Source organism: Chaetomium tenue (assembly GCF_020726465.1).
Source record: "Chaetomium tenue strain MPI-SDFR-AT-0079 chromosome Unknown F5144scaffold_8, whole genome shotgun sequence".
Classification (NCBI taxonomy): domain Eukaryota; kingdom Fungi; phylum Ascomycota; class Sordariomycetes; order Sordariales; family Chaetomiaceae; genus Chaetomium; species Chaetomium tenue.
In genome coordinates, this window is record NW_027117336.1 from 679,465 (window position 1) to 706,563 (window position 27,099).

The window sequence follows — 27,099 nt, forward strand, 5'->3', positions numbered from 1 at the left end:
GGAAAAAAAGACAAGGTCTGGTGCTGGAGCATCGCAATGGAGAGAAATCGCAATAGGGGAAGGGTGGCAGACGTTTTAAGTGCGCACGCTGGTGAAGCTTTGAACCGAAGAGAGACAAACAGGGGCCTGGGGTCGGATGGTTCTACGCTTGCGAACCTTAATAAACGGCGCCTCCAAATATTCACCAATGATGCGAATGGCGATACATCAAAACGGCTCGTGATAATTATGTCAAATGGTGACAAGGAGGGGGGGCCGGAGGAGGGTGTCTTGACTTAAAGATGCAGCAGTGTGAGGGTCGAGGGCCGGGAGGGTCGAGGGCCGGGAGGGGGGGGGTGCTAGGGAAGCGGGCCATGGACAGGCCTGGTCCCAGGCCCTGGGGTGGTGGGGTGGGGGTGAGGCTAGAATGCCTGACAGCAATGGAATAATGGAATGATGTATTTTCGTACCTGGCTTTTCTCATGCGGTTTGGCGGTGGAGCTCGTCCGGCGGGCTGGAAGTCCACGAAAAGACGCCCTGCCCTGCCCTGTCCGAACAGGGTTTGGCTTCTTCACCTGTCCTGGTGTGTCGCGCCAGTGCCGAACCAGGCGTCCAGGTTGTCCAGGTTGTCCGGGTTGTCTAGGTTATCTGGGTTGTCCAAGACTGCCTGGGGAGCGCTCCACTTTGATCTCTTCTCGCCGCTGGGGATTTCGTCGGTCAGGTCAGGCCTCCTTGTCACCAGGATGTGGCCCAAAACGCGACGGCTCGTTCAACGTCTTGCACTGGGTCCTCTTGCAAGTGCGAGTGCAAAACAAAAGCAAATTGGTCTACTCTGTAGACCCCGCGAGTGGTGGACCGTCGGGTCCCTGCCGGCAAGGGGAAACAGCTTCTTGTGCTTCCCGTCGGAGCTGACGTTATCGTTATCGTTGCTTCTTGCGGGAACGCAGGAACCGATATTGACCGGGAGTGCTGATGGCCGGATGCCGAAGTTGTCGTCCTGGTGCAGCAGCAACAACAAATTTTGCTTCTCAATGACTACAAAAGCCAAACTCAACCTGGGGAACAGGTCTTGGAGCTGCGAGAAGCGATTAGGGGTGGGGTGGGCGCGATTATGTACAGATTCAAAAACGATATGGGGACGAAGAGGCGGGTGAGGGTGGAGCCAGGCGATATAACTATCACAGATGTGCTCGCCACTCGTTCTCGTGGTCGCAGGGATTAGAGAGCCCAGTGACGCCGACGATGTTGTATGAACGGGGTCGCTATACCGCGGGGGCGTGTTCCAGGCTCGGCTAGTCGCCCGGTGTGCGGTGTGGGGAAGAGGGGTGAAAACGAGAGCGGGTGCGACGGCGGGTGGTGATGGATCAAGGGGAGACGGCTCGATGGTCTGGGCTCTCGCTGCCGCACTGATGATGGGTTCTCCAGACTGCAGCACTGCAACCCCGAACAATGTCGTTGCCCCCTTCCTCGTTGCAGCGCGTTGGTAGTCCGGATATGTGCAGGTGGAACGGGAGCACCAGCTGTGTCTGATCGAAAGATAATCGTTGACGGAGACGACGCTTAGGGAAGCTCGATTAACAAGCCCGAACAAGCTGCGATGGCCGTCTTGTGGATCAAGCAGCTGCGTGTTTCCGTGTTGGCAAGAGTATGCCCACGAAGACTAAACTGATGCACGGGCAGAAAGAGAATTAGGATTAAGAAGGGATTAGCTGCTCGATATCCCCTGTGTGTGTCGGAAAGAACAGCAGGGAGGCGGCTGATGCAAAGAGCCCCACGTTTACCACGACCCCGACGTGCAGGTGCAGCTCGTCTTGATTTGAGCTAACGTATGTACGGTACAGTGCCGGCGAAAGCCAGTTCTCCAGTCCCGATACGCTAGTTTTGGAAACTCTCAAGCCGCAAGAGGGGGATGGTAGCATTAGCAATGGGAGTGCCGTTCGGGTTGGTATTGATTGATGCTGGTGCCAGGGCGAGAAGCTCGAGGAGGAGGCTGCAAGTACTTGTCCGTAACGTATTTCGTACCTTGGAGAATTCTTAAACGAAGGACGTGGGCCGGGTGCCATGGACGAGCCAAGAACAGGGGTCGCCGTTGGGGGGAAAGCACCCCGGCCGGCTGATGGAAGCTGGCGTCTTCTCTTCGCAGTATGCCCTGGTCGCGGTCTCTCTTCTTATTTTTTATTTTTTAGTTTTACCCGAGCTTTCCTCAAAGAGGTAATAGCCGGCGCCACGATCGACGGGAGGAGAGCCGGAAGGTGAGGAACAGGAAAGGTCTGGCTGATTTCCTTCAGGTCGGCATGCCCTGCAACAGCCGATGCAGCTAGCGGTGATTTGCTCCGGTACAGGAGGGAGAAAAAGAGACTTTCGGTCATCTCCAGACCTCGCTTCCATCGTTTTTACTAACTGACGCCGTTGAGTCCCCGCTTCAATTCGACATTAGTTAGCACTAGAGGGCGGTTTGTCGAACCTTCATTCTCGTGGGGTGACCCCCCTCCCCTCCCCCAAACCGTGGATGATGGTGACAGCACGTTTCTATGCTGGTCATAGTATCAGACATTATGACCGCCCTTCCCGCTCGGGGGACGGGCTCAGAAACGTGAGGTTGTGGCTATACAAAGTACATCCATAGATGAACTGGGGTGGGCAATGGGGAACGGGACGGCTGGCGGGCGTGGCTTGCTGTGTGCAGTTCGAGATTACAAAACGAGGCAGCTCTGGAACTCGCAGGCGAGGTGACAACCCCAGGACCGCCAAAAAGGGACGGGAGGGAGACGGGTTTGTCCCTCCCAGTGGTGCGCTCCTGCAGCCACAGCACCACTAACAGCCCTGAGGGCAAGTGCGAGACATGCGGGAAGGAGTGAGAAGCACACACGGCTCATCCTCCGCGGGCTGCTACCCCATTGGCGAATGGGACAGCTGCTTCACAGGGTGGGCTTTTCCCCGCCTCCACCCGGCCGAGTGGGGCCCATCGAAATCTGGTTGCGTATCTCATTCGTTGCAGGGATTCTCGCACGGACTCTCGATGGCACTTGCACGCAGGCCCTGTCTGCTGTACCCCAGGTACCGACCGGGATGTGGAAGAGGAGCTCCTCTCAAGAGGACGGCCCTGTTGGGAAGCGTCGCAGCCCCGCCCCGGTGTTGAGGTGACCGCAGAAGACATGGGATCCCAGCCCGGTGTCCGGGGCCTGCTGCAAGGGTGAATCGCTCCTTGCAAGCACTAGGAGTGGAAGCGAGGCGCAAGGGGTGAGACCGCGACAGCTGCCTCCCCCTGCCTTGCCAAGTTAAATAGAGCGGAAAGATCGGAGACGGCGCGATAGATGCCCGTGGGAAAAGGAGAAGACGACAAGGCGAAAACAACGATACCTTGTTCGGAGGTTGGAAGCGATACACGCTTTGGGGCGGGAGAGAGATTGCGCATCCCCCATCGTCCCGACGCCAAAAAGTCCAGGACGGACAGTGGAGGAGAGGAGGCCGGGACAGGACAGAGAGAGACTGCTTTGGTTCGAAAGGCGGAAACAGATCCATCGCGCGAGGCCGGCATCTCTCCGATCCTGCCGGCAAACCCATTCCGAAGTATCAGGTCGTCGAGGACGTTACACCAGTCTTCTCCTTCTGGCTTGGTGGATGACTTCCCGTTCCATGTCCCACTGCTCGGTATTATTAGTGTCGTCGCAGGCGGGGGATCGCAGAGGTGGGTGATACCTCGCGCAGCACCAGATCGAGCGGGCCCCCTCGAGAACAAGGACGACAACAGCAAGATGCGACTTCTTGCGGTCATGAGGGCGTCATTTCGCCTGTTGCATCGGCCCACGTCCACTAGTGATGCGAGCAGAGCAAGAGGCAAGGGATGATGTGACTGTGCAACACCGTCGTGACCAACCGGACCCGCCATCAGAATCTGAGGTTTCTTTCTTCTCAGGTACTGTACCCCCAACAGCGTCCAATTGCCGCCGCCAGTCGGGATAAAAGAGAGGCAGAAGGAAAAGAGCTCTGCGAATGCGATGCTCAGCCGCGACCACCTCCGCTGTGTGTCTCTGATTTCAGGCCACACAATGTCTCATAAATCGCTCCGCCGCCATGGTTGCTGGCGGCCCATCGGAGGTTGTTACTGCAGTAAGACAACGTGATGTTGCGGCTTTCTAATGCAAGGACCGGTCGCCTATCCGTGGCCACTCCGGCGACCGAAAGACTGGATTTTCTGGTGTTACCAAACTGCCGCCGCGGCCTCCTTGAACCGAGGAGCGGGCAGTGGGCGCATCCACAGCTGCGTCATGCTGGACAGGTTCCGAAAAGGCCGATGACTTTTGAAGATCAGTGATTTGAGAGGTTCAGATTGTGGTGCTTGGAGGGATGATGCTGGTGGGGTCCCCTTCCGCGGCCGCAAACGCCAACCATCTGCAGCCAATTCGGCAGACGACTCGGGAAAAAAAAAAAAAAGAACACGCAAGTATCAACTTCGGGAAAGGCGAAAATATTTCTCAATAATCGGGCGGAAGACCCTGGACAAGCGGGAAAGAGCAGGCGTGGCTGCTGCAAAAGGTTTTGCGGGATCACAGATGAGGCAGGAGCAGGAGCAGGAGCGAGTCAGGATAGGTCCTTCACTTTGCATCCCGCTTTTGCTAGGTTGATCTGGCTGTTTCCAGGTTCGAGTTGCTTCCCGCCATTCGATCATCAGCCATTTCGTTCCGTCGCGTGTTTTATTGACTTCATACCGATCGTCATATTTTCCCAGTGTTTCAACCGGGAGACTTTGAGACGGACGGGTGTCGAGATTAGCCCCCAGACTACGAATACGTGTGTCGCCACGGCCGAGCGATAACGCCGCGGATGTTTCTAATAACGTTACCCAAAGAGCCTAAGATGTCTCGTAGAATTTTTGTCTCATTCATACTAATCTGTACCGCGGCTGGTTTGAAGGGGGTGTTTGCTAGGCTATTATCCAACATGTTCCCGCCCCACCTCGTGGGAAGAGGGAGAAAAGCGACAAGAGCGTCAGCTCTCGATGGTTTCTCGCAGTCTCGTACGGTCAGGCGGTGAGGTCCTTCGGAAGGCCAAGATTGATATCAGGCAGCACGGCAAGGAAAGCGTCACAAATGAATCGAACAACTGCACAGTTCAGAACGATGTACTTGGATGTCTTCCTTTTCGACCCTTGCTTGGGGGCTGACTAAAAGAGACCGCCAATGGCCATCGTCCGTCATGACAAGCTTCGCCATGCAATTGGACAACGGCATGAACCGAAGAAGTTGCCTGCCAGCTGCAATCAGGCTCTCCACCCTTAGCTATTCTTATTCCACGTACCAAACACAAACTTGAAGGGACCAGATGTTGTAATCGAGGTTGCAGTTCTCCACGAAGATCAACAGGGTCTTTCCGAGCGCCCGTCCACCAACAAAATACGCCGGGTGCTGCAAAATCGTCATGTAAATGGACTCGAAGGCAACGCCGGAGAAGAGCCATGCTAATCTGGAATAAGAAAAGGTTGGGAGAAAGGCTAGGAAAATACTGGACCATTTATTGCCTGGTAAATCCGTACGGCAGGGAGCAGAGCGCCGTTTCCGAGAGATGGTACCTAATTCTCATCGGGGCAAACTCTCGTGGATTAGGATGAGATAAGAAAAGTCCATGGCCAGCTATCATCTCCCCTGCCTGGACAACCCGCTCTGTCCGTCGTAGGCAGGCGACAAGGATTCCCCAGATTCGAGCGCTTGGAACGGGGACCAGACGGTCGCCTTTCACGGCAGTGTTCACATGAAAGTAAATGCGTACCACAGGTTCAGAAACGGGCAAATAGCGTCCCAATTCCTTGCTCCACGTAACAAGTGTTCAGCTTTACCGTGGAGATCGAGCGTCTCTCCCGTCCCTGGTTTGATCGTGATTTGACAGATGGGAGGAGTGCGTTACGTTACCGGGATGTTGCCGCGAGTGGTTCATCCAATCTTAGTGTGGCGCCGTTGTTACTGCGGGTGGCTGAATGCGGATTTGCATAAAAGTCTGGGGTAATTTTACCCTATTGGAACGAAAAGCAGCCGGAGGCTGCGGGACGGCTCGGCTTTGGACTTGATCGGACTGGAAACAGGAAAGAGAGGCCTCGCAGCTTGTCTGTCTCGAGATGAGCTTGGTCCGAGTGTTGGGCGGGAAGGCGTGCATGATGCTCACAGCGGTCTCAGCGGAGTTTTCTTAGCCGGACCACTTGCGCAACCGCTAGGAAGCCGTCGTGACATCGTGTTTTTCAATCATCAGCCCTTTTTTGGTCGAGTAGGTTATTCGATCGCCGGTGGATTGGCCGCTGGAAGACCACATGATGATAGAGCGGCAGGGAATGGCAAGTGTCGCGAAGAGGTTTAACCAAAAACATGCAAACAACGCCCCGCCGCAGGTCAAGCAAGCAGTTCTGAGGTTGTCTGTGCGGCTTTCATGGGAGCCCGGCCGTCAACGGTTGCAAAATCTGGGGTACTTCCGGCGGTCGGCAGCGGACCCACGTCGAGATGCCCGTTACTGCGTTTCCCGGCGATGATACCGAGAGGCCTGGCAGCTCCGTGTGGGGAAAAACCAATGCAGACACGGCTCGTACGTGGCTTTCAGAAAACCACGTTGGCGTTGTGCATCTCGGAAGGCATGACCTCCACAATATGCCGATTCTCCAGATGGACTAGGGTCCTCGGAAAGAAACAGTCAGCATGCGCCCAACCTTCGACGTTGTAGAAAGAGGAAGGACCAAAGAAATAAAATGGAGAGTCAGAGGAACAGGCTGGTTGACTACAACATTATGGACGATTTAATGCTTCCACTTTCCTTGAGACCGACGGAAGTTATCTCAAAATGTTTCCTTGCAAATCTCTTGTCAGGTTCTCCGTGCACAAAAGTGGGTCCGATAAGCCAGAAAAGAGTCTCCACTCAAAGGACTCTTCAACAGCACAGCACACTCGGTGGTTTAGGTACCATTGAATGCAGTTTACAGGTTTTAGCACCTTCTTTGCTCGATTAGGCGGGCTAGATCTCCTTTTGGTAGGTTGGGCGGTGGCATTCCGTGTCTGCTCTGGCAGGTATGTAGCACAACCGACCCCTCGTGCTCCTCCTGCGAGGCATACCATACTGCAGTATGGAGGCAACGGGACGGGAAGGGTGCCGGGCGGGGTCAACCGTTTGACTGGATCAAACACATGAGAATGAATCTTGCCGTCTGTTGTAGGCCGCGCCAGATTGCTAATGTCTGACACACCGAGCAGAACGCTCGCCGCCAATTCTCACGCCGAGCTCCGGTGGGGAGGTATCCCGCCGTGACAGTTACATTTGCGATGTCTCTTTCATCCCGCTCCCATTCTACTGGCCCTTAGGTCGTAAACTGCAAAGTGTCAGGGGCTGGAAGTCGAGCGTTCCGATGCACTGCTCGGTCTATTGCGGTTGCGATGGAACAACCTGACCGAAGCCAACAAGAAAACTTGGGAGATACATGTACATCGAAGCAGCAGCCACGACCCCGCAATCAGAAACCAATTAACCCTGGCGTGCCTGGTTGCCCACCCGCCCCCACCCAGCCCCTCCCCCCACATTTTAAGCCCGACTCGGCTCCACAGACGGCCATGTTGTGCAGGCGATCTGGACTCTCAGACCTCTCTTTCTCTTCCTATCGAAATTCGGCCCTCGACAAAAACGCTTGTGGTTTCCAACACCGCCCAGCTGCGGGCCGCTTCACTTCAGGGATGCACCAAATACAACCGACTGGCTCCGGTGGGCCCTAGGAACTGCTCGAAGCCTAGGTACCGACCCAGGCATGCGATATCGATATCATTTTCAATGCAGCTCGCTCCGTAGTTGGGCACGTCAAAGTACGCAGGATCGAGCCCCCTACGTGCATCGCGATTGCCTCTGAATGCATTCTGCAACCCTGCCATGGCTGGTCATTCTGTTTCTCGAGTTCAGCTTCCATTCATCCGCTGATCGTTGAAGTCCGTGACCACCAGAAGACTCGGCTGCTTTGCTTCATCAGACCCGGCCTTGCTAGGTTAGCATGGCCAAGCCATTCGACATCATGCCCTTGCAACTAGTGTCGGACATAAACACCCTTTGTCGACAAACAGCAGCTGAACATGAAAATGAACGGGTAGCCTTCCCAACCGTTACAGGGGTACAACGTGGTCCACGTGGGAGAGCTATTCTTTCGCAAATCGGATTCCGAGACCATGGCCCGGCAACCAATGGATGGCTGTGGTTTGCATCACTTGATCTGAAACGGGGTCGAAACAGAAACATTTTACCCCACCCACATCTGTGTGATCGCAGCCCCCTCATTGAATTCAACGACGTCCTGTCCGAGCGCTGCCACTCATCCCTAAGCGACGTGGGATAGTGGATACGATTGTAGCTAATTGGGCTTACCCTCGCTCACGTACCTGGGGATGTATACGGCACTGTGACGATGATGCCCTTTCCTATTCCCTTCTGACAGTCCAGGGGTCCGCAACCGATTCTCCGATTCTCAAGAGCTCCCACTGGACTCACCGGTGTCTGTGGGAGGTGGACACGGACCAGCCGTTCATGGTCCTGTGCATCGAACCAATAGACGCAGTCGCCGTGAAAAGCAGACCCAAGGCTCAAATTCGATGTCCCCGGCAGCACAGTACCGAAGATGACAGCAGATGCAACTACTTTACAGGAACTGGAAACCGCCAATGACGGAATATCGAGAGGGACAAGTGCATCGCAAGACGTCCTGCAGGCTTAAGCACGACATCCAAGTCTCCATAACGACCTGGGAAGTTAGGAAGTTGTGCATCAAATCCACTCCGAACCCCTCCAAGATGCAGGTACACCACCGATTCTCCCCACCGGCTGCGTGCGGTTGAAACCCTGCTCAGGACACTTCCAACGACACTCGCTTACCAGCGACCCAGCCCGGTCAAGACAAACTCTGGCCTCCGGACTGAGACCCAGGAACGAGCCAGGCAGGGGAGACAGATGGCAGTGGTGCATGTATGTAAATCCCGCAGGTTACGAAGTGATGGGTCATCACCTTGCTCTCGCCGGAAGCCGGAATCGACGCGGGCCAGGCTGAACGCACGGACGGCCAGACCCTTTCCTCACACGGGCCACACGGTCTCGCGCCCCTTGATTCGTGGGATACCTCCCAATTCGGCAATGTTCCCGGATGGTGTCCTGCAACAACCTGCCGCTGATATTGCAACTACATGAAGCATGCTGGTAATATGGGATGCGAAGATTACCCACGTCGTCTCGTGCAGGCCAACGCAATGAAACGAAACTCGCTAACGTTACTATGGGATGTGTACATACATACTGTACTCGTCGACTCCCCACCGCGTATACAATCTCAGCGGTCAGAACCCACCTCGCAGCTAGGACGTACCTCTTTTTCATTTGTTTCGCTTCTTGACAAAAGTAGCGCGGCTGCTTCGAACATTTGGTGGTTATAGGTAGTTACTTTGTTATGTCCGGGCGAGGTTTGAAGGCCGAGAAGAAATACAGAAGAGCTCCGAGTTGTCAAACTAACTAGCGGCTGCCGGGGGTCGATCCCGGCGTCTTTCGCCGAAGGCCCCACCATTCCAGGTGCTGAGGCCGATCTCACCAGCCGCGCCGGACCGGGTGGAGCGGGAGACCACCAACATGGAACCCCTCCCAGGTTTGAGAACTGGTCACACTGGCAGAGCACCGCCTCGCTGCCGGCACTCGATGGGCCTGCGCAGTAGCAACCGAGCGATGACCTACGGAAAGCGGTGTGCTGCTGCTCTCGGTCACAAAAACTCCGATTTGATTGCGTCACTGAGCCTCGAGAACCCACTGGCCTCCGCTCCACTTCGAAGGCGGGTTGAGATGGTAATGATGACGCTAGCTAACTCGCCAATGACGATGTATATTGCCCACGGAATGGGCCAGGTTGCATTAGCAACAGAGATTTCGCTCAAGATGAAATGTATGACCCACCCGTCACGATCCCCGAGGTCCTTCATGACGGGACCCTAGCCGTCATGACTGTGAGACGGCGGGGTGAACGACACCAAGGCCCCCGTGCTCACGATGACCCCCGCAACGACACTTGCAAGACACTTACTGTCCAATTTCACATGCGTCACATGAATCACTACGTGGGGTACTAGTAGACATTTCAGAAGCTGGCGCCGCGGGCGGAGTATCCCACGCCGTCATGCTGTGTAGGTATGGAGGTGTCCTCGATTGATCGTCGAAGCCGCAGCAATCCATCCCCACTTACCTATTCTCCGAATTAAGCCCCGCGACCAGACCCCCGTACGAGGATTGGGATATCCCACCTTCCTGCTGTCACGGCCCCGACATGGATGGTGAGTAAATCTGGAAGGAGCCAACAACCCGCGACCGCTTGGGGCCATTCGAAGGGCCTGGCAAGTCAGGATTAGTAAGGGGGACCGGTGAGAGACACGGGATGCAGGAACGGCCGAGAAGCCAGTCGTTGCTGCACCTCGTGCAGGTGCAAGGTTTTTGAGGGGTTCCAACTTGAGCAGGCACAACTGCCCTTTCCGGATCGCATCCCCCAATTGCCCCGGCCATCCGGATTCCGACTGGTCCCAAGCCAGCCGAGCCGATCACAACGGTCGCTGGCCATCTCGTCCCCGCAAACCAACCTAACCTGCCGGACCGTCATTTGTTGCCGGTGAGACCACTCTCCACAAACGACGGGAGTCAATCTGACTCGGCGGAGACGGATCGGCTCCGGGGGGGTGCATAATGCCATTGTTAACAACTCGGTATGCATGAGTCCTCTCGACTGCCGAACAAGCGGATTTGCAGCATCGATCACTTCATCACCTCATGAACACAGCTGCCCATCTCTGTCCGGAAATCCTCCATTGCCCGGTTCGAGATGCCCATCCCGGGAAATAGCGAGCCCGGTTTCCTCCCAGCGCGCGATCGCACTGAATGGCCCACATCCATGCCGGTCACGGCAAACCAAACCTCCTCTCACCTTCACCAGTCTCGATTCTGCAGTCAATCACAAAACGGGATCCAGCAGCAGTTCCTTCAGGCGGGAATCAAACGCAGATCCAACCAACCAGGAAGGTGGGGATCGAAACGATTCCCTTTGCAGCAATAGTGCGGCATGCCGTTCAACTAACTCTCATCCGTCGAGGTATCTGCTTTCCCTCTAGTTTCGAGGGCCGGAAAAGTAAGCCGGCCTCCTCCACGGAGGGATCTTACGGGCCAGTGCCAGCGACCCTCTCGTCTATCTGCATGTACCCTTTCAGTTTCGTCACACCCGCTCCGCAGGTTTCGTCAACATCGTGCGGCTTCATCGATGAAGGATCCTTTGGTCAGTCCAATGGACAAAGACGCCCAGAACCTGCCCAGTCCTATCGGAGCATAGCGCAAGGACAAGGCGCACGCAGAGGCACCACCCAAACCTAAAGAGCCGCGTCCCCTGCAGCAGTTCGTTGCGGTCAGACTCCATGTCCCGACCTCAACAGACCCATTTGACTGTGTATGTACACTCCACGCAGCTAGCCGGCCGCATGACCTGGGCATTGCAGTTTGTTGCTCGCACTGCCCTGTCCCCTCTCGTCAACTTGGACAGTTCAGCAGAGCTCGGCAACATGTTGCAATTTCTGACAGAATCCTTCAATGGGAATGACCTGAGCAGCCCGAGCCCCTGACAATGGGTGTGGGTGATACCCCCCCGAATGGGTTGGCTTACGTCGCGGGTAGATCAACGGATTCAGACTTGTCGTCTCGACCTCATCGCCCCGGTTAAGGTAGTAGGCATCATGAGCTTCCCGGGTGTCCGGGGAAAAGAACCGAGGCTCCATGATGAAGCCATCGCGAGCCCGGCTGTCTGCATATGCGTAGATCCGATAAAAAGCTCCATGGCTGGCAATGTACTCTCAAGCCCCGGGGATCAGGTTGTTAATGCAACTAGCCGGCGCGTTCGGGATCCTGCAGAACAAAAGCCAGATGCTGTGTTGACTCTCCGCTCCGGAACCCCTCCGCATTCAGCTCGATGCGGTGGAACGAGTCAATATCAGAATACAGCTAGTCAATCCCCTAGATGAGCATCAGTCATTGATTGCGATTTCTTTATTCTCGGCTTCCAGCAGCCAGGTGTGGTGAAATCAACAAGTGCAGAAGCCAAATAGCCCCCCCTTCAGCCACTGGGCAAACTCGGATTGCGAGTTATGAGGAGACACAGCGGCGGAAGTTGATGCAATCCACGTCGACTCATGGGAACCACTCGGATGTACAGAAGCATGCTCCCAGTCCGGATGGGCTCCGGGTTGTGCAGCTCAATGGCTATGTGCAGCATCGAGAAGCACATCAGCGACTGCGAGGACCCGTCGATGCGAACCTTTCCCCCTTGTTGGAAAACTTTCGATCCCTCATCATCGGACGACAAGGTGGACACAAATCAGGAGAGCTGAACGAACTTCATGGGAGGCGGCCAGGGATCCCCAACCTTCCCTCGGGTCCGAAAAGCAAGTCCGAATAACTAGGTCCCTTGAGGCATCCGGGAGCACCGGGGGCCTGAGGAAAGGCTGCGCCTGCTGAGTCCCTCACAAAGTGAGCATGATGCCAGCAAATTTCCCCGGAATTTTGATCGGATGATATCCGAATTTACGGAACGGCCCCCTGACGGCGTCTGTTCGCTGCCATAATGCAGACCGGAAATGCAATATTGTCAAGTTAGTGACTATCCACTTGTGGAGAGCTTTCGATTCACTAGATCGATCTTGGTGTTTCGGATGAAGAAGTGGAGAGTATACGGCTATTCGGGAGCTGGGATTCCAGGAAAACACGATACCGAGGGCAATTGCCCATTGGCAACAACAGCATCAACAACATCAACAACATCAACATCCCCGGCACATGCTAGGGCATGGACACCACAATCCTAACACCGCCTTCGAGGTCCGTTGCGCGATGGATTGGGCGGGCAAGCCGAGACATCAAGGCAGCCTCAGATTTGACCGCTAGTTAGTTATCCAGACAGCGTTGTTCGGATAACTACTTTCCATCTAGAGAGGGAATGGCTCGCTCAACTTGGCAACGGAACAACAACACTAGCATGAGTTAGTACCAAGTATGGACGTTTGTTCGTTGGGAGCTCCCCAGTCTCAGAGCCTCGCAAACCAGAACTGATGAGGGATCTTAACCGACCTGAGACATACAGCCCAGCTAAACCGTATTCGTTCAGAATCAGAAACATCCATCACTGACGAACAATGGCCTCATCCTCGATCCCAGCCACCAGAAAGGCTCTCTGAAAGTGAAGTTCAAGCCACCACCAGCAACTAAAGCATCGAGGGGTGAACGAACAATTCAGCCTCGGTCGGCATCGCGTCGTCCGCGAGCTCCGCACGTGTTCGGGGCCCGCTCCGGCCCAATGCCTGGATTCGCTTCTCTAGACAGGGGGTAGGGTCCCGGGATTGGCGGGCCTTGTCCCTGGTTCACCGGTCGACCACGGCCCCTCCCAACACCATGGATCAAGAAGAAGGGCGTTGTCATTCCAGATGTCGGCGTAAGTGAGACATTGGGATTTCGCGTTCGGATTCTACTGACCGCCAGAGGTTTGTCGATCGTTCGGTACTTCTTTTCCGTCCATACCCAAACCGGCGCTGCCAACACACGTCATAACTACACGGTATCCCAGTTAGTTGACCCAAGCTTCCAGAAGTTCCGCCATCGCGCTCGAGGCTACGCTAGCCAGCTAGCGGAGGTATAAGGGTTCAGGGGTCGCGGCGGGGGAAATCGCCATGGATCCATGAAACAAAAGTCCCGAATTCCAACGGCCATTAGCTAATCGTGCCCTTCGTTCGAGCCCACATGTCCAAGGGAACTAACTTGTTAGCACAGTTGCTGAAAGCTAAGAGCCCAGGAAGACCCCGCTCCGAGGGACGGCGAGGATCTCAGAACGGCAACCAGCACGTATCCGCGTGTGTGGATCTGGAAAGGAGACGGAGGAATGTCTTACACTGGACACAAGTCCCGGGCCTTGACCTCCTCACTCCCGGGCGTCCACCTCCTCACTCCCGGCCCGCGCCTCGCGGGACTCGAGGTCGGTTCGGAGGGCGGCCCAAGTTTCTCATTTGTCAATGACCAGCATTACTCGGCACGGCTCAGCGATGTTGGCAGGCAGCCCTTCTCGTTGATCGCACGGCCATGGCTGCGGGAGTCAAGCACAAGGACCAAAGCAGCTACCATGAACCAACGCCTATTCCTCGCTAAGTTCGTCAAGCCCAACTGCTTGCCTGCTGCTTGTTGCTTTTTGCTCGGGCCGACCCCTCTCCTACAACGTGGAGGAGGGTGCATTCAAGCTATTCCTGGACATCGATCAATCTCAACGGTCGGAGGGGGGCGGAGATTTTTCCTCTCATGTCAAGTGTGACACAGCAACGAGACATTCTCGTCGCCTCGAAATCCCCTGTTAGCTCTTGCCTGCCGGAATATTCACACACCACCACCGCCACCACCACCACCACCACCATCACCACTTCCAGCACGACCACACCAACTGGCCCTGGTAGGCCTGCTCGTAACGGCGCCGCAACCTTGGGATGACACGAATACCACCCCCCTGCCGCGAACACAGTGGTGGACAGGCTCGACAGGGCGAGGGAAGGGGGGAAAATCGTGGGGCTGTTCGCATCATGATCCTTGCTGACCTGCAGCAAGGATAGGGGATAATTCCATAAAGGGTTAGGGTTCAGCCAGGGAAAAACTAGCGTAAACCTCAGCACCGATCCAGGCACACGTTCGAGGGACATGGCCAATGGTGGGTGTCGTGGTGGCCCGAAATATTTTAGGCTGAGTCGCACGCCATGTTCGAGAACCATGGAACGTCGACCTTCGGCGCTCGCCTGTTCTTCGCCTAGGCTGGGCTTGGCACTGTCAAGCACGAGGCCAAGATCGTCTGTGCAGAGACGGCCCCTGTTGGGATGCTGGACTGGTGGGGACCTGTTGGAACTGACGTGACCTGCTCGGCGGGCAATGACTGGGTGTGAAGGCTCGAAGGCTTGAAGGGGGGTCCTGCTGGGGCCAGAGAGAGAAAAGAGAATGCTGGGAGGATCGGCGCCCGCCAATGCGGAGCAGAGTGAGATCGTGTGCGGGCGATCCTCCGACTACTTCGTACTGCTGTTGCGAATGCTGCTAGCTGTGACTGTCACGTTTGGCTGGCTCGCTGAGTGGCTGGGAGGGAGGAAGACGCCGTCAGCAGCCCAAGTTGAGGCTCCACGAGACGGGCAGATCAACGACGCCTCACGAGAACCGGCGGGTTTTCTCTTTCGCCTCACTTGTTCGCGATTCGGTTTTGAGAGGTTTACCCCAACGAGGACCTAGTTTATGTGATAGACAAGGTCAGGGACAAGGCGAGACAAGACGATCGAATCTCGAGACGCGAATGCGAGTTTTACCCCTCACCCAACCAAACAAGGCCGGCTCCCTCCCTCTGTCTGTTCAACCCTCTCCCCAATAATCTCGAGTTACTCGCGAGGAGGGTCACGCATGAAGGATGGATAAGAACTACCCCCGAAAAAGAGTCGGCCGAGGGACGCTAACATGGGGCCGGGACGCCACATCCCCCCGTTGACCGGTCCTGCTCGGGTCGTGTGGGCTGTCGTGTGTGGGAGGGAGTCGGATTGGCCTTGCTCTCGCATCGCATCGCATGCACCACTCTCACTGCTCGACACGGGCCGAGAACAGGGCCGAGAACAACATCATCATCCCGCGCGGCCAACACCCATGCAGAGAAAGAAGGAGGAAATCGCTCGCTCTCCCCAGTTGGCGGCGTTGTTGCGACCTCAGGGGTTGATGAGAGGCCGGATTTGTCAAGTTAAGCGATATCTAATCACATATCAGAAATCAGAAACCGAAAGAGACATGTGCGGACCGGCCCGGAGGCGATGGGAGCCGGTGCGGCGCAGTCATGCGATTGTCTGTCTGTCGTTGTCTGTGTGTGTGTGTGTGTGTGTGTGTGTGTGGCTCTTGTGTCTGTGTATCACACACCGAATCCGGCCCTGCCCTGGACTTCGCGGCCCCCAAAACGCCACCTTACCCGCTAACAAGCGAGAAAAGAAGCCCCCGGGCCAGGGGTGGGGGGGGGGTTGTTCAAAATCTGTCATGCCATGTCAAAGAAGATCGGCCACCAGCCCAGTTTGTGGCGCCCACCCGGAAAGTCGGCGCTCCAAGTCCCGATTTTATTAGCTGTTTTTTACGCTCTCCCCTTGCTGGTGCCGTGCCGGCCGGCGGTGGGGAAACAAAGGAAAAGAATCTGCTTCTGCTTGGTGGTGGTTGACTTGACTGCAAGCAAGCAGGTGGACTCCTTGCCTGCCCGCTTGCCCCGATCCGGGCAGACCTGACACAGCGGTGTTTGGCTGACGGACATGCCGTGTGCAGCGTCTCATTTCCTGATCGGTCTGCTCGGCCTGTCCTGTTCTGGGAACTGTCACCCGATTTCGGGGGGTGGTGGGTGGGTTTGGGGCTCACTTGTGACTTTTTTTTTGGGACTTGACTTGACTTGACTTGACACCTTGCAGATGGATGGGGAATGGATGAGGGATGAGGGATGATGGGTGGTGGGGAGGGGGAGGGGTGAAACTCGTGTGATGCCGAGCTGCATCTGCTGCTGCTGTTGCTGTTCCTGTTGCTACTACGAAGTGCTCGCCTGCTACTGCACTAACTACTTGTTGCATGGTATGAACGGCTGCCCCTGGGCTGGGCGGACGGATGGGGTGTGGTGGGTGGTGGGTGTGTGTCTGGGTTTCAGGAGGGCGAAGATGGGGCCGGGGATTCATCAACACCGAGCCAGATTCCACCGACACCAAACCCAACCCCAACCTAGCGCGATGCACCAACGGCAGCTAAACCAAGCAATCCTTTTTCTGTTACCAATCTGCCAGTTGCTGGGCCTTGCTGCAGTCAAGTCTGACATGCTGCTGCCAACAACAGGGCCCCCTCCCCATCCCTGAGGATGCATAAACTGCACTAAAACATCTTGAACCAGCGGTGGGATTCCGCTCACTGCCATCGTCGCCCCAAAAAAGACCAAGGGGGCGCATCTGACCGGTGTGATGGTCTCCCGGAGACGGGCCCGCCGGCCCCAATCCCCAATGCCAGTGACGTCTTGGCCTTGCAAAACCGGAATTCCGTTAAAACCGTGTCTGTCTTCCTGTCCATACGCAGTCGTCATGCGCATGAGCTAGCAGAGCTGACGAGCCGGGGGAGGATAAAGCTGACTTGGCCCTTAAACTACTTAGTTCGCCTTACGCAACTAGTGCACTCGACTTACTAACCCCTTGACCTGGCCTAGCCGGCGAGAAGAAAAAACCCCGAAAAAAAACGGGCCCCGGACACGGAGGAATTCGCCCATCGGATGAAGCTAACTCGTGTCAGTATGATGGTTGACTAAACTATGCACTAGCAGGCCCCAGGGGCGGCCGAGAAAGAAAAAAAAAACACCCAGCCACCTCCAGAGATCCTGCTGCTGCTACACAGCAAACTAGCTCACCAGCTAGCTCCGTCTCGCATTCTTCCATGACTGGGGCTAGGGGGGCTTCCAGAAAAGCTGTCAGGCCCGATCAGGCCAAGCGGGTTGCGCTGCATGGGAACCGTGGCGTGGGTGTAGTGTACGACACAGTACTGTGTGCTGTGTACCCTCCCCTCCCCTCCCTTCCCCTCCACTCCCCTCCACTTCCCTCCGAAGGGGACATGAAGGGACGTGATTCCGCGGAAAGTCGAGGGGAGGCTGGCCTCCCATGATTTGCGCCGATGTCTCGGAAGGTGCGAGACAGAAACAGGGTGCTGCCGCTCGACTCAACAGATCTTGATCTGGATGGCGGTATCCGTTGTCGGGGGGAAGGGGGGGTTTCGTTGGGTGGTGGTGTGGTGTGGTGTGTTGTGGCGTCCGGCACTGCCACAAGATGTGACGCCGAAAAGGGGGGCTTGTTGTCTCGAATGGTGCTCCTTGTTGCCGGATGTGGTGGTGTCCGAGGTGGATGGATGTTGAGGTCGTGATAGGTTTGGTTGGTGTTGAGGCTGATGAGGTTTGGCGATGCTCGGGTTGTCCCTCGGTGATGGGTGATGGGAACTCGCCACCCCCTGGATGCATAGTAGGGTTGGAGTTGATGGCTTAGCGGTCCTCTGGAACTGGTTCCGAAGAAACGAGGTTGTGATTGCCCCTGACTTCGTGACTTCAGGTTGAGTGAGGTTGTTAGTTACAACGCCTTCTTGTCAATGACTGGGAATCAGTACACGAATCTCACCTTCACCTGGACTTGAGGTCCACCCCTGAGTCGCATCTTCATGGTTAGATGTTGCTCTGCCCAATTCCATGACCGTGGTTGCGGTTTCAACCCCCTTTCCACACGAGGAGCCGGCCTTTCGTCATACCCTGACCGGGCATCCCCGGACTCCATACCATCGACGGAGGCCGCATGCAAAGCACTTCGGCTGCGTGTACCCGGTCCGTTCTCCGAGTGCCGAACGTTGGTACCGGAGTCGCGTATGCGGCCCCTCCCGGAGCCATCTTCGCAAACCCCGGATCAGGCCCCCTACAACGTAGGACCTCGGTCGGTAATTATCGTTTGCCGAGATGAGTGACGAGGCCGTTCGATTCCCTGCACACCGAGAGCATGGTGACATGGTGCTGATCGCGTAGCTGCCGAGGGTAACTTTACCGAGTCGGATTGCAGTTAGCAAGCTTACATATGCTTAGTAGGACAGAGTGTAGCGTTGCAGGTTACAAGATTGGTATTATAGCTTCCTAAGGCGGCTAACCATTGGACTTCTGGGTACAGCATCCTCCGGGGATACATCCACCGCCGTTCTCGGCTCAAATAGCGTGGTATTGAGCTGAAGGCGGGATCGCCATGGGAGTTAGAGACTCAAGAAACACCGAGGCTTCCCAGAGCCGTTGTCAATCTTATTGCCAGGGCCTAGTTTAGCATGTGGAAGCCCAATGACTGCTCAAACTTATCGACTCAATCAAGTGATATATGGTTTGTTTGCCTCTAGACTGTCACGCTGTCCTTGGGCAGAGCGTCCATGTGTCCCGCTAGTCCAGTGCACCAGTCCCAGACGTTGGGGATAGCTCCGTGTGGTTGGAGCGCATCCTACTACTTACCATCCAAGCATCCCATGGGAGTTACTAAAGGCCTCGTGCTACTATTTCCTTGGTACATCTCATGCAATAATACGGTGATCCTTATAGGGGCCACCTGACAGACCACGGAGTACCAGACCCCGGGCCATGCCTCCATAGTCACCGCCGAGAAACCGCAAACCTATCTTAATGGAGGAGTAGCATCGAGCGGGGGCATACCTGTCCAACGCCGGGGTGGATAAACGTGTAAATATGCGAGGGAACTCAAGAAGGGCCGAGATAACGAAGCAATTGTCACTTCCCAAACGGAAATCGTATAATCCCAAAACAGGATTCCCTTCGTCTGGGATGCATGATAAGATTCTGAGGCTCAGCGGACAAAATGTGCTCGCTAAAGTCGATGGCCTGTTCGAAGAAAAGTCACGACCCGGTGTCCATGCCCATGGATGCATGCCCGGTCAAGCTTGTATGGCCAGGGATGAGATTCGAAGCTCATCACTCTCTTGATCTCGGCTTAATTAACAACCACCAAATCTTCGACGCGGGGGCGGTTATGATCCGGCGTGCATGGCGACGACTCAGTGTCAGGCCGACGACGCGAGATATGGATGAGATAATAAATAAACAGAACATTACCCAGTGATGCACTTGCCCTTCGTCTCGTTTTAAAACCGCCTGGTCTGCTTCAACGAGGGCCTGCCCTGTTCGTTATGAACAGTCTGGGCCCAACCGGATTACGGGACTTGTATAGTCTGCGGAGGTCAAAAGTTTCAGTGCTGAGCAAGACGCAACGCCTCCATGATGGGTAGTGATTAGGGTTGCTGGATGGCACAGAGGTCTTGCTTTTATGTTCTGGGACCTTGACATGCTGCATCAACCTAGTCCAGTGGTCTCAACACTCAGCGGCGTCGGCACATCGGTGAAGGATGAGCGGCAGTGACTTGTTCTGCTTTGATATGGTAGGGTCCCGTGGTGAACATATACGAGACGTACAACTGATTGTTGCATTTCTGCATGCTTATTCGTTCAATGAAGCCCTGGTATCGATCCAAATGCCAACCTATCCAAAGCGAAGATGTCTCCTCCAACACCTCACATCGTCAGTCATCATAGCTGCTCATAGAAAGCCAACAATTTCCCTGCGCCAACCTCCCAGGACACGTCATTTTGCATATGATGTCCGGCCCTCGGGACGTCGTAATACCTGATACCATGACCGCTGTTATCTCCGACATCTTCCCAAACCAAGGGAACGACCTCGATATCCTCGCCCTGCCGCTGTTTCTGCCGTATCATGCTCCTGAAGGTCGCACGATACGTTTGCAGGAGGTCGTGCATGACGCGAAACGTCATTATCCTGTCCAACTCGCCGCTCATAACCATAATTCTCTGGCTGCTGTCCCAGTCGGTGATTTGTGAGAGCACATTCTGCTGGTTTACGAAGGGCTTCGTCATCCCCAATGCCCAAACAATACTTTCGTAAGGGCAAACCTTGTCCTGGAACGCCTCAATGTAGGCGTCAGTTTGCTCTTTGCTAAAGAATGCTCTCCGCGTCAATGCCGGGTGGGACAGTGGCGAGTTAGGGTGCCAGAGGTGCAATATCATCCTCGGGAGAAACCACGGATCCAGATTCATCCAATTCAGGTAGACATCATCGCTATCACAGGACGTCAGCAGGCATTCCTTGGAAAGTCCTCCCAAAGCAAACTTACGATCCAGACCCAGGGACCGACGCCATCAGGACAAGCGCCTTCACCCTCGCCTCCTTCTCCGACAAGACAAACTGCGCCAACCCGCCGCCGCTCGAGTGGCCAACGAGCACAACCTCCCTACCACCCTCGCGCTCCTGCACCCAGCGCAGCGCGGCCAGCACGTCGTCCGCCAGCATCCTCTTCGTCGTCGCGTACACCATGCGCAGGAACGACGGGTAGTAGCTGCCGCCGTGGCCGCGCAGGGAGACGGCGTAGCAAGGGATGCCGCGGGCGGCGAAGAACCGCAGGTACTCCAGCCAGACCCAGGCGCCGCCCATGCCGCCGTGCACGAAGAAGAGAGGCGGGGCGTCGGCATCGGGGAGCGGCGCGGTTGGGCGCGCATAGAGCACTTCGATGTTGCCGCCGGGGGTTTCAACGAACAGCCGGTCGACGCCGTCGGGGAGGGGTTGGAGGGGGCCGGTTGGGGCACGCCAGTGCAGCCATTTGAAGGTGAAGTTGTCGAAGAGGGTTGATTTGAATGGATTCATTGGTCCGGATGTGCTTTACGAGTGGTGTGATGTTAGTTAGTCGAGGGTTTGGTCAATGTTTAATCTGTTGGTGGAGGAGCGATTGTCGCCGTGAGATGGGTCTTTGGCAACCCCAGGGACAGAAAAAGAAGACCTTTTCCGGACGGCGGCCATGATGCTTTTCTTTATACTCGGCGACGCAAACATTCGCTTTAAATTGGTTGCAGGCTCCCGGGTTGAGCCGTGCCTGTGCTGAAGTAGAAAGCAGAAGCAGGTTCGGAAGATTTAGGGAAGCCCCGTAATTGACCGTAAGCGGTAGGCGCTCATTGCGGGTGGCGCACTTGGCTTAAGAATTTGGCATTGATTACGAGGCAGGTGCAAACTTCAGCACGAAACCGGACACGAACCTGCGCCCAATTGGCGGGAACGGATGTCCTTTGTGGTCGGTGTGAAAGAACAAAGGAAAGTCTTTTGATGGGTTGTTTGGTGAAAGGAGGTTGCAGATGATGTCTGCTCCAATCACAGCATCAAGATTTAGGAGACTCAGTTTCTTCAAACGACCACCAACTCCAACCAACTTTTGCACTCATCACCATCGCATCTTCGTGAGAACTTTTGTCACGTCTAAGATCTATTATTCCAAAAAGACCAGCTCAAAGTCACATTCCCGGCTCAACATGTCAAGCGGTACGCTTGAGACCAACAGCGTCCGCATCGCGGTTGAGGGCTGCGTATGCATACTCCTCCTCCTGACAGTGATTCGTGACTGTTTGCTAACTGCACCCAGGGACACGGCACTCTAAATGCCATTTATGAGGCTGTCGACAGGTCATGCAAGGAGCGCGAGTGGGATGGCGTCGACCTGCTCATCATCGGTGGCGACTTCCAGGCCGTCCGCAACGCCGCTGACCTCAACGCCATGTCTGTGCCAGCAAAGTACCGTGAACTCGCCGACTTCCACGAGTATTATAGCGGCTCTCGCACGGCTCCCTACCTGACTATCTTTGTGGCTGGCAACCACGAGGCGTCGTCCCATCTTTGGGAGCTCTACTATGGCGGCTGGGTAGCCCCCAACATCTACTACATGGGCGCGGCCAACGTGCTCCGCCTGGGCCCGCTCCGTATCGCCGGCATGAGCGGCATCTGGAAGGGCTTCGACTACAGAAAGCAACATCACGAGCGGCTACCCTTCAACGCCGACGATGTCAAGAGCTTCTACCACGTGCGCGAAATCGACGTGCGCAAGCTGCTGCAGCTGCGCACCCAAGTAGATATCGGTATTAGCCACGACTGGCCACGGGCGATCGAGAAGCACGGCAACCAGAAGCGCTTGTTCCAGATGAAGCCTGACTTTGAGCGCGAGTCGCGTGATGGTTCCTTGGGGAATCCAGCTGCCGAGTATGTCCTGGACAGGTTGCGTCCGCACTTCTGGTTCTCGGCGCATCTGCACTGCAAATTTGCGGCTATCAAGGAATTCGACCCGCCAGGGCAGCAGCAGCAGCAGCAGGAGGATGAGGAAGAGCCCCAACCAGCACCGCCCAGGCCAATTTTGGATGCCAACCCTGACGAAATCGACCTCGACTTGGACTACGGCGACGACTTCCCCGGGATAACAGCGGCGGCAGCAAAGGTTGCCGAACCCCAGGATGAATCCAAACCACAACCCGCCACGGGGGGCGCCGCCGGGGACGCTGCCGAGGACACCATTGGTGACACTGCCGGGGACACGGCCACCGAGCCCGCCACCGGAGAGACCACCGACGAAACCGAAGCCCTCCGCTCGCAGCTCCCCGCGGCCTTCGCCAAACCCGCGCGCATCGCCGCCGCGCGCCCCACCCCAGGCCAACCCGTGCCCGAGACCATCACCAACACCACCACCCGCTTCCTCGCGCTCGACAAATGCCTCCCCGGCCGCAAATTCCTCCAACTCATGGAAATTCCCACCGACACCCCCCGCCCAACAACAGGGGAAGAAGCCAAACTCCGCCTCCAATACGACCCCGAATGGCTCTCCATCCTGCGCACCTTCCACCCCCTCATCAAAATCGGCGACCGCACATCCACCACCCCGCCGGACGAGGGCGAGGCGCACTACCGCGCCATCATCGACGAGCAGCGCGCCTGGGTGGACGAGCACATCGTCGCGCCGGGCCGCCTGGACGTGCCCGACAACTTTGCCGTCACCGCCCCCGCCCACCGCCCCGGCGTCGACCCGGAGGTGGTGGATGAGCAACCCCTCGAGTGGACCAGCCCGCAGACGGTCGCGTTCTGTGAGCTGCTGGATGTGACGAATTATTGGGATGCGAGCGAGACGGAGAGGAAGATTAGGCGCGAGATGGGGCCGCCGCCGGCGGAGTTTGGGGGGGGTCGTGGGCGGGGTGGAGGACGTGGTGGGTATGGGAGGAGGGGGGGTGGTAGAGGGGGTAGAGGGGGGAGGGGTGGTCGAGGTGGTGGTGGTGGTGGTGGGAGAGGATGGGGTGGCAGGGGTCGCGGAAGAGGTTGATTGATATCTTGTGTGATTATTATCATGTATTGTCATTGAAGATTGTCATTGAAGGGGGTGCAATGGGTGCCAATCGTTATTTGTTTTTAAGTCACAGTTGCAAGGCAAAATATGAGATTTAGGTTGACAAGGCATGGTTGAGACAATGGAATGAATTTGTTTGTTTTCTCTGCTGTGATATATCCTCTCTAATAAAGCATGAACCCAACGGATGGTATGAGCCAAGCAGATCGTTGAGGACGGTGTCCATCTTCCATCTATTTTAGACGTCGGGCCCACGGGAGAAACAGAGGCCAGACGCATATGCTAAGATGGTGTTGCAAGCACGAAGACGATGCGATGCTGCAGCACACAAGGCGCGCCATGGAACGCCAACAGCGCTTTGTTCAATCAAGGGACTTTGCTAGCCTCAACCTCAAATGACCAACCACCTTGGTGCCGTGCTATGCCATTATGATGCCTGTTGTTTCCCGGAACGCCGAACCATTAGGTACCGTACCATACCAACGCCATTGATGAAAAGACAGGTTGGCTACCCATTTACTCTCTCGGCGTGGGCCTAGCGTCAAGGTTGAAATAGTTGGCCGCCATCAGCAGCTCCAGGCACATCTCGACGGGAATTTCCATGTCGGGCACGTCCTCTTTGTCCTGGTTGCGGTGCCAGTAGTGGAAATAGTCAACCACTTTTTCGAGTACAATGGCGCTGAAACCCGGTTAGCATTTGCCCTCGGTGACCTCCGGGAGCGACGAGATGGCGGGAGCGAAGCTGTGCGGTCAGATCAAGTGTAGATGACGCCCATTCAGTCCGGGCTCGTCCTGTCGATGAATTTATCATTGCCAGGGCAAGCGGTCCATTGGCGAGAACACAGCAGTGCCGTTGTCATCATTGCAGTGACAGGTGAAGGGAGGAAGGCCATAGACAGAATGTGACCTACCTGAACTCGGGAAAGGTGCAACGACCAGTTTGCGCCTCGATGAAGGGGCCCCGTAGCATGCCTTTGATGGTCGGGCTGACGAGGGCGGCCTCGCGGAGGACGACAAACTCAAAGCCATCGCCCGAGATGAGCGTGATGTACTTGCTGTCCGACATCCCTGGGTTCGTTCTGGGAGAACGCGGGGTGATGGAAGAAACTTCACTTGAAAATTCTGCAAATCGTCCTGGCGGCGAACGAAACGCCCAACGCAACCCTGCCTGAACCGTATTAGCTGCAGGTTTAAGCTTTCGTCATCTGAGGACGGAGCTCGCCGCAAGTTTTGGATTCTTGGATTTGGTGGTGGGAGGACGTTTTCCTTGGACCTCGCAAACGCGCCAAACACGTTGAAAGAACTTGGGTTGGAAAAGGAAGCGGAAATGATGGCCCCAATTTAACTGCCTACCGAGTGAGCAAGGCCCAAAAACGCACTAGCCACTGCAAACAAGGCAGCTGAAAAAAAACTCCACAGCGGGGTTTGGAGAGATTGTGGCAGTGACCTGGCGTCGTAGGGCTGGCGCTTGTCGGTGATTGCCTGCCCAGAGTAGAGAGAGCCTAACGAAGCCCAAAAAATGAAGGTTGAACATTGTAGCATCAAAACGGGCAGAAACAGTCTCACATACCTCATGTGCAGGGGAAAACAGACGAGAAGCTAAACCATCAGAAACTGGCGGAGTGCATGAGCGGTATGCACTTGCTTTCAGTTTCTGGCTTAAGCTGCGGTGGGACCCCTGCCAATTTTAGCCCCGCGGTTGTGTCATCAAACCGACCGCAAGGAAGGCCCAATGAATGGTTGCTCGGCCAACCGTTTACTTCCCGCAGGTCGCAGCTTCCGCCCTCTTGTCGCCCACATCGGCGATCCCTTGTTGACCAACGCATCACCCGCAGAAAAAAACCCTCGAGTCAACAACCTGCATCATCTTCGCATCATCACACTCGGGATTGATTCGATATTTCAGAAAACCGACACCTCATCCGGGCGGGGCGGGGCAGACGAAACCAGCATTTTTTGCATTGCAATTAGGTGCATTTCCTTTTGAGGTTTCTTTTGCTCAACAAAGCAGGCAATTAGCGCCTCTAACATCAGTGGCTTGTCCCAACATTCCACGGCTAAAACAACCCGACACAACCAACCGCCGCCCAAACTATGGCGTCTTACCAATACCGCAACTCGACCTACATACACGAGAGAGCAGACAGCAACGCCTCGCGGAGGCCTGACTCGCAACGGCGGGACACACGCGGCACCAGGTCAAGTGACGGGACCGTTAGCACAATGATGAGCACCTCGACCGGTCGGGAATCCTCGGGTACTGCCATGACCGAGGGGCCAGCGTACTCTAAGAAGATCGTCGTGGTCGGCGACGGCGGCTGCGGCAAGACTTGTTTGCTTATCAGCTACAGCCAAGGATACTTTCCAGAGGTGCGTATATGCAATAATCGGTAGCACACCGAGTCTACCTTTTTTTTGCCCAAACCTTACATAGTAGGCCTTTCAGAATACTGACTCACCTTGACAGAAATACGTACCCACGGTCTTCGAAAACTACATCACCTACCCAACACACCCTCCCACCGGCAAGACCGTAGAACTTGCGCTCTGGGATACCGCCGGACAAGAGGAATACGACCGACTACGCCCGCTCTCTTACCCCGAAACCGACCTGATTTTTGTGTGCTTCGCCATTGACTGCCCGAACTCGCTAGAGAACGTAATGGACAAGGTACGTCTTCATCTTCATTCAACCACGCCCCGACATTGAAAACTAATGTTCATTTTTTTTTTGCAGTGGTACCCCGAAGTTCTGCACTTTTGCCCCTATACCCCTCTGATTCTTGTCGGGCTCAAGTCCGACCTGCGTCACAAGAAGACCTGCATCGACATGCTCAAGACGCAGGGTCTTACGCCGGTGACGGCGGACCAGGGACTAGCAGTCGCCAAGAAGATGGGCGCTCAGTACATGGAGTGTAGCAGCAAGGAGATGAAGGGAGTCGAGGAGATCTTCGAGCGCGCCATCCTGACAGTCGTAGCCAACGACCGCAAGGTGCTCGAGGCCGAGGCTGCCGCCGCTGGGCCCATGTCCCCCACGGGTAGTGGAATCGGAATTGGGAGAAGAGGCAGTACGAATCTCAATGGGCTTGGTGGCGGGAGTAAGAACGGGCATGGAAGCAGTGGCGGTGGGATAACATTTGGGAGCGACGGCGTGCAAATTCCGGTTGTTAAGAAGAAGAAGAGAAAGTGCGCGCTGGTGTAAGGAGGTGGAGGCACCCGGGGAGGGGAGGAAGCAGGTAGAGATGGCTCCAAGGGCGAGGAGTGCTGACGACCTTTACTAACTGCATGCATGATGCCGAC

General features: G+C 55.8%; 10 protein-coding genes across 10 annotated transcripts; 4 read left to right on the forward strand and 6 right to left on the reverse strand.

Annotated features, from left to right (window-relative positions):
• Positions 1–332: 332 nt before the first annotated feature.
• On the forward strand, positions 333–1,403 carry F5144DRAFT_404009 (uncharacterized protein). The gene has a single exon (XM_066784870.1). It carries the CDS (start codon positions 462–464, stop codon positions 1,131–1,133), a length of 672 nt encoding a protein of 223 aa, XP_066638389.1. The 5' UTR covers positions 333–461; the 3' UTR covers positions 1,134–1,403.
• Positions 1,404–3,155: 1,752 nt separating this feature from the next.
• Positions 3,156–3,985, reverse strand: F5144DRAFT_404114 (uncharacterized protein). The gene has a single exon (XM_066784871.1). It carries the CDS (start codon positions 3,866–3,868, stop codon positions 3,194–3,196), a length of 675 nt encoding a protein of 224 aa, XP_066638390.1. The 5' UTR covers positions 3,869–3,985; the 3' UTR covers positions 3,156–3,193.
• Positions 3,986–8,903: 4,918 nt separating this feature from the next.
• On the reverse strand, positions 8,904–9,477 carry F5144DRAFT_404410 (uncharacterized protein). The gene has a single exon (XM_066784874.1). It carries the CDS (start codon positions 9,352–9,354, stop codon positions 8,986–8,988), a length of 369 nt encoding a protein of 122 aa, XP_066638391.1. The 5' UTR covers positions 9,355–9,477; the 3' UTR covers positions 8,904–8,985.
• Positions 9,478–15,852: 6,375 nt separating this feature from the next.
• On the forward strand, positions 15,853–16,536 carry F5144DRAFT_587694 (uncharacterized protein). Its single transcript, XM_066789857.1, has one exon. The coding sequence runs from the start codon at positions 15,881–15,883 to the stop codon at positions 16,247–16,249; it is 369 nt and encodes a 122-aa protein (XP_066638392.1). The 5' UTR covers positions 15,853–15,880; the 3' UTR covers positions 16,250–16,536.
• F5144DRAFT_587696 (uncharacterized protein) lies at positions 16,537–17,614 on the reverse strand. Its single transcript, XM_066789858.1, has one exon. It carries the CDS (start codon positions 17,147–17,149, stop codon positions 16,748–16,750), a length of 402 nt encoding a protein of 133 aa, XP_066638393.1. The 5' UTR covers positions 17,150–17,614; the 3' UTR covers positions 16,537–16,747.
• On the reverse strand, positions 17,366–18,510 carry F5144DRAFT_404722 (uncharacterized protein). Its single transcript, XM_066784875.1, has 2 exons — positions 18,216–18,510; positions 17,366–18,143 (listed from the first exon to the last, which is right to left on the reverse strand). The coding sequence occupies exons 1-2, from the start codon at positions 18,366–18,368 to the stop codon at positions 17,532–17,534; spliced, it is 765 nt and encodes a 254-aa protein (XP_066638394.1). The 5' UTR covers positions 18,369–18,510; the 3' UTR covers positions 17,366–17,531.
• A 1,567-nt stretch (positions 18,511–20,077) lies between these two features.
• F5144DRAFT_404817 (Alpha/Beta hydrolase protein) lies at positions 20,078–21,534 on the reverse strand. Its single transcript, XM_066784877.1, has 2 exons — positions 20,767–21,534; positions 20,078–20,711 (listed from the first exon to the last, which is right to left on the reverse strand). The coding sequence occupies exons 1-2, from the start codon at positions 21,291–21,293 to the stop codon at positions 20,162–20,164; spliced, it is 1,077 nt and encodes a 358-aa protein (XP_066638395.1). The 5' UTR covers positions 21,294–21,534; the 3' UTR covers positions 20,078–20,161.
• Positions 21,535–21,949: 415 nt separating this feature from the next.
• Positions 21,950–23,897, forward strand: F5144DRAFT_552268 (lariat debranching enzyme, C-terminal domain-containing protein; the record flags this gene model as incomplete). The annotated part of the gene is made up of 3 exons (XM_066787729.1): positions 21,950–22,003; positions 22,060–23,666; positions 23,873–23,897. The coding sequence occupies 3 exons, from the start codon at positions 21,950–21,952 to the stop codon at positions 23,895–23,897; spliced, it is 1,686 nt and encodes a 561-aa protein (XP_066638396.1).
• Positions 23,898–24,196: 299 nt separating this feature from the next.
• On the reverse strand, positions 24,197–25,216 carry F5144DRAFT_404914 (BTB/POZ protein). Its single transcript, XM_066784879.1, has 3 exons — positions 25,179–25,216; positions 24,711–24,967; positions 24,197–24,478 (listed from the first exon to the last, which is right to left on the reverse strand). The coding sequence occupies exons 2-3, from the start codon at positions 24,863–24,865 to the stop codon at positions 24,316–24,318; spliced, it is 318 nt and encodes a 105-aa protein (XP_066638397.1). The 5' UTR covers positions 24,866–24,967; positions 25,179–25,216; the 3' UTR covers positions 24,197–24,315.
• Positions 25,217–26,064: 848 nt separating this feature from the next.
• F5144DRAFT_500000 (P-loop containing nucleoside triphosphate hydrolase protein) lies at positions 26,065–27,001 on the forward strand (the record flags this gene model as incomplete). Its single annotated transcript, XM_066786356.1, has 3 exons — positions 26,065–26,169; positions 26,267–26,470; positions 26,537–27,001. The coding sequence occupies 3 exons, from the start codon at positions 26,065–26,067 to the stop codon at positions 26,999–27,001; spliced, it is 774 nt and encodes a 257-aa protein (XP_066638398.1).
• Positions 27,002–27,099: the final 98 nt, after the last annotated feature.